We start from the raw sequence: 8,845 nt of genomic DNA, 5'->3' as shown, positions 1-8,845 counted from the left end.
GTTCCCTCCTGACCCCACCACTCCGGGGGAAGAGGGGCGGCCGGGATCGCGGCCTCGAGTGCCCGCTTCGAAGGCGCAACCGGTGCCAGGAACCCCGACTGCCGCGCGGGCCTTCGGCACCCCAGTGGGGCCAGCCTGCAGCGCTGCGACGCCGGGTTGGGGGCGACGAGGCTGCGCTGCCAAAAAGGCGAGCAGTTTGGGAAGGCCGAGGGTCTGGGGACGAAGCGTGGGAGGGGTGGCCCGCGCTGCTTCCTGGGGAGGACACGGCGGGGGGTCACCCGGCTACTGTGGACACGCACAGCCGCTGCCCCTCCCGAGCCAGCCTCGGCGCGGGCTCGTGCGAGCGGCCTTCCCTCCGCGGACTCCTGCGCCCTCCGGCGGCGGCGCGGCGAACGACACTGCTTGTTCCCGCAGGATGCAAATAAAGCTTTCTTATTCAAAAACAGGAAGTGCCTACGGGGGCCGGGAGGCGGCGGAGGCCGGGCATGAAGCCGGGCGGCACCCGGACTGCGCGCGGTGGCCGCGGCGATGAGCGACATAGTGGAGAAGACGCTGACGGCGCTGCCGGGACTCTTCCTGCAGAAACAGCCCGGCGGCCCCCGCCTTGTCGTCGCGGCTGGGCAGCCTGGTCCGCGGCATCACCGCGCTCACCTCCAAGCACGTAGGTGCCGCCGGGCCGGGAGGGCAGGGGCGTCGGGTGAGCCCGGCCCGCGAGACTCGGGGCCCGCTGGACCGGGCGTCGGGGGCTGTCGGTGCTCCGTCCGTCCTTCCGTCTGGCCGGCGGCTTCACTCTCGCGCTGGGGAGGCCGGGTGTCCGCACTTGGCCCTGACACTCGTTCCGATTTGGGGCCAGTCTGCACCCTCACCGTCCGTGTGTTTTCTCAGCTGGGAAGGGGAAAAGTCCCGACACGCACGCACAGGTCGCTTTGAACGTCAGTTGAGGTGCCAGGCGTGCCGAATGCGCAGGCGATGGGAGTGTCGGGCGTCATTCACCTTCTGAAAAGTTTCTTTCTCCGCCCAGTCCTTTCCTCTGCCGCTGTCACAGACCTGCAGAGCCTGCCCTCCGAGCTTGCTATTCCATGTTTTCGGGGAGCTTGAGGCTCTGGGGTTAGAGCAACGAATGGGGTGGGCAAACAAAAAGCGTAATTCCCCCCAAATGAAATATTTGCTGAGTAAGTCTCTGCCTCATGTGGGGATTTAATATGAGTGGTTATGATTGAAGTTCCCACAGTCTTTCGATAGTTCCACAGATTGTCATTCGAAGCTTTAGGGAGTTTATATCTTTTTTTTGGGAGAGGTTTTTGCTATACCTTGCGTGCGCTTGGCCAGAGAGACAGAAAGTGAGAGTCATCCCCTCCGGGGGGGGGGGAATGACCACGCCGCAGTCCTGTGTCTTCTCCAGGTATTGAGGACGAAGGTACACGTGTTTAATCCCCTGGCGCAGGACTCGAACTATGGTAGAGTACATGGGAGTCCAGTGACATAACCGTTACGCCATCTGCTGGTCCCAGGGGGTTTATATCTTAAACCGATCCCGTGTTAGGGCATGATTTCTGGAGCAGAGTTGCGTGTTAAACATAGGGTACAATAGAACAAAGCACATTCCCCTTTCCCGAGAAATCGGTTATCTATTTTGGGCTTTTGCAAATGCAGGGGAGATTACAATGCAATGTAAGTCCCACAAGAGAAGAAAAGAAAAACAAGGTTCTCTGAAGGTTTCAATTTAAGAAAAAAATAATATAAATTTTTAAATTTAAATTTTAAAATTTTTCAACTTTTTATATTTGAAAATCACTATTTGTATATTTAATCTGGTCTTCACAGTGTGTTTGCTAATTTTTATGAGAGGCGGGAAGTATTTTGAAGATTTATATTTGGTCAGGAACCAGCAGTTAGCGTAATGGCTATGTCGCTGGACTCCTACGTAGTTGACAGCGGTTCGCGTCCTGGACCCGGTGGCTTAAAACTCATGCCAGGCGCGTGTGCATGCGTGCCCAAGATCCCGAGAGGAGAATGGAGGAGAAGGGATTGCCGTGTGGCCATCCTCCCTGGGGGGTGATTTCTCGCTTTCTGTCTCTATGTCTCTGTCTTTCTGTCTGTATGTCTGGCGGGCGCCCGCGCCCTATAGTGAAAACCTCTCCAAAAAAAAAAAAAAGATTTATATTTGGTCATGTTGCACTTTGAAACTGTACACAGGCATCCAGGTGTGCCATTACTTTACTGGTAGTTCTTGATAAACCACCTAATGATGGACATGTGCTAATTTTATGTATGATTTAAAGATACAGTAGTATTTTATCGGCCAAAAATGGGACCAATTTTAAGTGCTGAACAAAAAAAAAAAAAGCAGTGCAAGACAGTAGATGTGATCCTACTGATACCGTGAGAGTAGAAGTGAGGGAAAGGATAAGAGAGAAGAATATAGTTCAAGGGAAAAAGACCTATTTCTGTTTCTGCTTTCTTACCCTATTTGTCTATTTCATGGGGACTTTTTATTTCTCTTTTTTGGGGGCAGAGGTTTTTGTTATAGGACGCATGCGCTTGCTGAAGAGACAGAGACAGAAAGGCAGAAAGCAAGAAATGACCCCCGGGGGTGTGGCACAGTGCAGTCCCATCTCCTCCATTCTCCTCCCGGGGTCTAGAGCACATGCGCCTGGCGTGAGTTACAAGTCACTAGGTCCAGAAACTGAACCAGGGTCGACTATCTAGAAGTTCAGCGAAGTAACCATATGCCATCTGCTGGTGTGGAGGACTTTTTATGTCTAAGGGGAATATATGAAACTCTTACCCTGGGCCAGTTCTTTGAGAATTTCTCCTCTCCATGTTCAGTTTATTTTTTTTTTAAGTTTGTTATAGGGCATGTGAGCTTGCAGGAGAGAGCCACACGGCGGGAATGAGAGCGAGAGGAGGAGTGTGTATGAGAGAGGGAATGTGATAATCACTGGCCACACCACAGTCCCTTCTCCAGTCTTCTCTTGGGAGTTTGGACACCACATGGCTGGCATGTCCTGTGCTTCAAGCCTCTGATCTAAGACTTGAACCACGCAGGGAACCAGCAGTTAGCAGAATGGCTATGTAGCTGGACTCCCACGTGGTCGACCGTGGTTTGCGTCCTGGACCCGGTGGCTTAAAACCCACGCTGGGCGCATGTGCGTGCGTGCCCAAGATCCCGAGAGGAGAATGGAGGAGAAGGGATTGCGGTGTGGCCATCCCCCCTGGGAGATGATTTCTTGCTTTCTGTCTCTCTGTCTCTCTCTGAATGTCTGGAGAGCGTACGCGCCCTATAGTGAAAAACCTCTCAAAAAAAAAAAAAAAGACTTGAACCATGCAGTCACACATGTAGAATCCAGCAGCTTTAACCTACACACCACCTACCTTCAGTTTTCTTTCTTTTTAAAGAATTATTATTTTAATTTTATTATTATTATTTTTATTATGTTTAAATTTGACCAGAGAGAGAGGGAGAGAAGGAGAAAGTGAGACATAAAGCTGCCGGGTTCAGAGAGAGAGGGAGAGAAAGAGAAAGTGAGACATAAAGCTGCCGGGTCCAGGACTCAAACTACTGTCAACTATGTGGGATTCCAGCACCTTAACCATCATACACTACCTGCTGGCCCCTCACCTTGAGTCTTTTTTTTTTGGAGAGTTTTTGCTATAGGGCACGTGTGCTCGCCAGACAGACAGAGACAGAGAGATAGAAAGCGAGAAATCACCCCCTAGGGGGGATGGCCACGCCGCAATCCCTTCTCCTCCATTATCCTCTTGGGGTCTTGGTTACGCACGCACATGTCCCCAGCATGAATTTAAGCCACCGGTTCCGGGACTCGAACTGCTGTTGACTATGTGGGAGTCCAGCGACATAGCCATTACACTAACTGCTTGTCCCCTCCCCTTCAGTCTTTTTTTTTTTTTTCCTTTTTTTTTTTTGAGAGATTTTCGCTACAGGGCGTGTGCGCTCGCCAGACAGAGAGAGACATAGAGACAGAAAGCAAGAAATCACCCCCCAGGGGGGATGGCCACGCCGCAATCCCTTCTCCTCCATTCTCCTCTCGGGATCTTGGGCACGCACGCACACATGCCCAGCGTGAGTTCTAAGCCACCGGGTCCAGAACACGAACCGCGGTCGACTACGTGGGAATCCAGCGACATAGCCATTACGCTAACTGCTGGTTCCCACCTTCAGTCTTTTAAAACCACTGTCTGCCAAACTGTCCTTTAGGAGTACAGTTAACTGAGTAGAGGAAAGAGGAATGATGGTTGGCTTGGAAATACTCATTCTCTCCAGGGATGATATTGAGCATTGGGGAATTTCCTTTAGGCAGATCTTAAGTACATCGTTTTTATAACTTGTTCTTTTTTTTTTTCTTTCTTCTAAAAGAGGAGGGTGTGTACTTGCCTAAGAGACAAGACAAAAAGCGAGAAATCACCCTCTCTCAGGGGGCAATGGCCATGCTGCAATTGCTTCTCCTCCATTCTCCTCTGGATTTTGGACATAAATGTACATGTGCCTGACTTAAGAGTTTTAAGTCACCGGATCCGGGACTTGAACTATGGTTGATTACATGGGAGTTCAGCGACGTAACCATTATGCTATCTGCTGGCCTCCCTAACTTGTCCTTTTAAAAATTATGTTTCTTTTTCATTGAGAATATTATACATTATATATTTTTTCTTTTAAGAAGTATGGTTATGGTTTTAAGATGGTTATTCATGGATCTAAATATTTTCACTATTTTAGGAAGAAGAGAAATTAATCCAGCAGGAACTGAGTAGTCTGAAAGCAACTGTTTCTGCTCCTACTACAACTCTGGTAAGCTTGCGTAGGCAGTGCTAACACATATAAATTTGAAATTTGGTCCATTGTTGACTCAGTAGTGGCATCTAACTGATCACGTGCTAAAATTTGACCTTTTAAAAGGGTTTCTTTTTTTTTTTTAATTAAATAAGTATTTATTAAACTTTATTTATTGTCATTATTATTATTATTATTTTTTTGAGAGGGTTTTCCTATAGGGCATGTGTGCTCATCAGAAAGAGAGAGACAGAGAGACAGAAAGTGAGAAATCACTCCCCAGTGGAAATGGCCATGCTGCAGTCTCCTTCGTTCTCCTCTTGGGATCTTGGGTACGCACGCACACGTGCCTGGCGTGAGTTTAAGCCACTGGGTCCGGGACTCGAACAGTGGTCGACTACATGGGAGTCCAGTGACATAGCCATTATGCCAACTGCAGCGACATAATTATTACGCCAGCTGCTGCTCCCTATTGTCATCATCATTATTATTTTTTTTTGGAGAGGTTTTCGGTATAGGGCGTGTGCGCTCACCAGACAGACAGAGAGAGACATTAGAGACAGAAAGCAAGAAATCACCCCCCAGGGGGGATGGTCACGCTGCAATCCCTTCTCCTCCATTCTCCTCTCGGGATCTTGGGCATGGACGCACACGCGCCCGGCGTGAGTTCTAAGCCACCGGGTCTGGGACGTGAACCACGGTCGACTACTTGGGAGTCCAGCGACATAGCCATTACGCTAACTGCTGGTTCCCCCATTATTTTTTAATCTGATGAGAGAGAGAGAGAGAGAGAGAGAGAAAGAAAGAGAGAGAGAAAATGAGAAAGCAAGCCCCCAGGTTCAAGACTTGAACTGGAATCATTTTGCCTTTGTCGGGTCAGGGCCACTGTGATAATAATTTCGTAAATGCGATGATACCCCTGCCACTCCTGTGCAAGGCTTGCTGTTTTAGTGTTGTACTCTTGGGAAAGGTAGGGTATATCATTTAATGTAAGTTTTTAATACCTGAATTGATAAGATTTTTTAATTTTACTGTCGTATGTTTTAGAGTGTAAGTTGTCAAGGTGGAGTAATTGTTTTCTTGTTGTGAAACTGAATACTTTGTATTTTAGCTAAATTAAGACCAATTGTGTTTAAACTTGGTTTTATAGAATTTGATTTCCAAACAGTGTTTATTTAGCAACTGTTTAATGAGTACCCACTATGTGTAGGCCGTTGTGGGGCTGCCCAACATAGATTTGACATGGCTTTTTTTCCTTTTAATAAGATTTTTTTCAAGCAACACGTATTAAGCAAATATTGAGTGCCTTTTGTGTGTCTCTGTAACAATGTTTTCCTTCCTGCCAGTGAAGATATCAGGAAGGTAATCTTTTTTAAAAGAATTATTTTATTTAACTTTATTTATTTATTTACTTATTTAAATTTGACCAGAGAGGGACAGAATGAGAGAGAGGGAGGGAGAGAAGGAGAGTGAGCAAGCAAGCTGCCAGGTCCAGGGCTCTAACCTGGTTGGCTGTGTGGGAGTCCAGCGCCCTTAACCACCATGCCACCTGCTGGCCCCCAGGAAGGTAATTTTGTATGATACATGATTATGACCTGCATATCACTTGGAAAATCTTAGAGATTGTATATGCAGTGTTTTGTATTATGGCCATGTGGGATGCCAGCACCCTTATCTACCAAGCCACCTGCTGGCCCCCATCTCTTTAAATTCTTCATGTTTACTGATATACGTGAAATAATGTTATCCTTGTTTAAAAATATTTTACTATTTCTTGAGCACTTAATAAGCCTGTATTATGCTAAGCCTAATTAATTTTAGATACTAAAATGATCTGTGAGCTTTTCTTTTCTTTTTTTGTTTTTGCTTTTCTTTCTTTTAAAACATTTTATAGACATATTTATACACACACAGAGAGTTTTTTTTTTTTTTTTTAAGAGGTATTTTGCCTTTGGGCATGTGTGTTCACGGGAGAGGGGGGAGAGAGAGAGAGAGAGAGAGAGAGAGAGAAAGAAACAGACAGAGAGAGACAGACAGAGAGAGAGAGAGATAATAGTGAGAGGGAAAATGAGAAATAACGCCTTGGGGGATTGGCCATGCTGTAATCCCTTCTCCATTTTCTCCCTGAGTCTTGGGCACACGTGCACATGGCGCTCGGCATGATTTTCAAGCCACCGGATCTAGGACTTGTACCACAGTAGGCCATGTGGAAGTCCAGCGATGCAACTGCCATGCCATCTGCTGGTCCCCATACTTAAAAAAAATTTTTTTTTTTTTACATTTTTGCCATAGGGTATGGGTGCTCACCAGAGAGAAACACAGAGAGAAGGAAAGTGAGAAATCATCCCCCCCAGGGGGAATGGCCCTGCCACAATCCTTTGTCTTCCATTCTCCTCTCTGGGTTTGCACACACATGCACATATGCCTGGAAGGCTTTCAAACCCCTAGGTTTGCCACTCAAACTGTGGAGTGGGTCATGGTAGATCCAGCGCCTTCACTACCATGCCACCTGCTGGCCCTTATTTAAAATTTTATTTCTGATTAAAATTTGCTATAAATATTGCGAGTGGAGACATTATTGTACTGATAAAACAAATTCATAGAATCTCTTAAAAAAGTTTAGCTTGCTTTGCAAATGTTGAAAGACCCCATCAGAAAGTTAAATATTGTGGCCAGCAGGTGGCACGGTGGTAAAGGCGTTGGACTCCCACATGGGTGACTGCAGTTCAAGACCTGGATCTGGCAGCTTGCTTTCTCTCTCTTCTCGCTCTGGTCACTCTGTCCCTCTCTGGTCAAATTTAAATAAATAAATAAATAAATAAAGTAAAATAAAATAATTCTTTTAAAAATAATATTAATAAAGATAAAAAGTTAAATATTATTGAAATGGATGTACCATTAATAAAATCATGCCTTTCAGTTTATAATAATTGTGAGTTATTTAGAATGAGTGCCTGTAAAGTACACTATTACGTAGTATATGTAGTATAATAATTCTAGAGAAAATCTATGTGCAATTTGATTTTTAAATGTGAAAAATATTTTGTTACAGAGATTATTACCAACTTGTAGGAGTTTTATGGATGCCGTTGATTTACAGTATATAAACAAAAAAATCCAACAAAATATTTAAAATAATTTTATTATAATTAATAGTGTTGATATTTAAGATTGGGAGCCACTTTTATTTATAAAGTCTGATATGGGGTGACATTAATATACTCAGTGCCAGAATTAAAGGATTCCTTTGTTTAATGATAAAAAAAAAGGTCAAAGTGTTCTATTTATATAGTTACTGGTTATTTTGCTTTTCAGAAAATGATGAAGGAATGTATGGTGAGACTTATTTATTGTGAAATGCTTGGATATGATGCGTCTTTTGGCTATATACATGCAATCAAGTTGGCCCAGCAAGGAAACCTCTTAGAAAAAAGAGTAGGTATGTGTATGTTCAAGAATTTCATACTTCAACATTGTCCTTGAAGTTTTAACTACTATGTAAAATGAATGATGGTAGGTATATAGCATGTTTTATAACATCATATTTTACTTTTTTTATAATTACTTTTTATTTAATTTTATTTATTCATTCATTTATTTTAATTTGACCAGAAAGAGACACAGAGAGAGAGAGAGAGAGAAAGGGAAAGTGAGAAAGCAAGCCATCAGTTCCGGGACTCAAACTGTGATCAGCATATGGGAGTGTCCAGCACCTTAACCACCATGCCACTTGCTGGTTCTCATCATATTATAATTTCCAAAGTTTAAAAAAAATAAGGGAAACACAAAGCCTTTAAGTGAAATCAGTTTTCCTGATTCATAGCATTTTGGAAATATAGAAGAGGTTAAAAAATGGTCTGGTTTTGTGATGGTAGCTGGATAAATCTTTGAGAGGTTTTCAAAAAGATCATAGAAAATATTTATTATGAAAAGAACTATGCATGGGACCAGCAGTTCACGTCCCAGACCCGGTGGCTTAAAACTCACGCTGGGCGTGTGTGCATGCGTGCCCAAGATCCCGAGAGGAGAATGGAGGAGAAGGGATTGTGGCGT

At 44.9% G+C, this 8,845-nt stretch overlaps 1 protein-coding gene across 1 annotated transcript in view; it reads left to right on the top strand.

Moving 5' to 3' along the window:
• Window positions 1-33: 33 nt before the first annotated feature.
• AP4E1 (adaptor related protein complex 4 subunit epsilon 1) overlaps window positions 34-8,845 on the top strand; it is an 89,489-nt gene continuing 80,677 nt past the window's right edge. The window contains 4 exon segments of the mRNA XM_006168757.3: window positions 34-599; window positions 601-661; window positions 4,739-4,810; window positions 8,108-8,231. Of these exon segments, the coding sequence (XP_006168819.2) occupies window positions 529-599; window positions 601-661; window positions 4,739-4,810; window positions 8,108-8,231 (328 nt within the window). The 5' untranslated portion in view covers window positions 34-528.

Source organism: Tupaia chinensis, unplaced genomic scaffold, assembly GCF_000334495.1.
Source record: "Tupaia chinensis unplaced genomic scaffold, TupChi_1.0 Scaffold146140_1, whole genome shotgun sequence".
NCBI lineage: Eukaryota > Metazoa > Chordata > Mammalia > Scandentia > Tupaiidae > Tupaia > Tupaia belangeri.
Note: the sequence above shows the minus strand (reverse complement) of the source record. Positions and strands in the feature narration are given on the sequence as shown.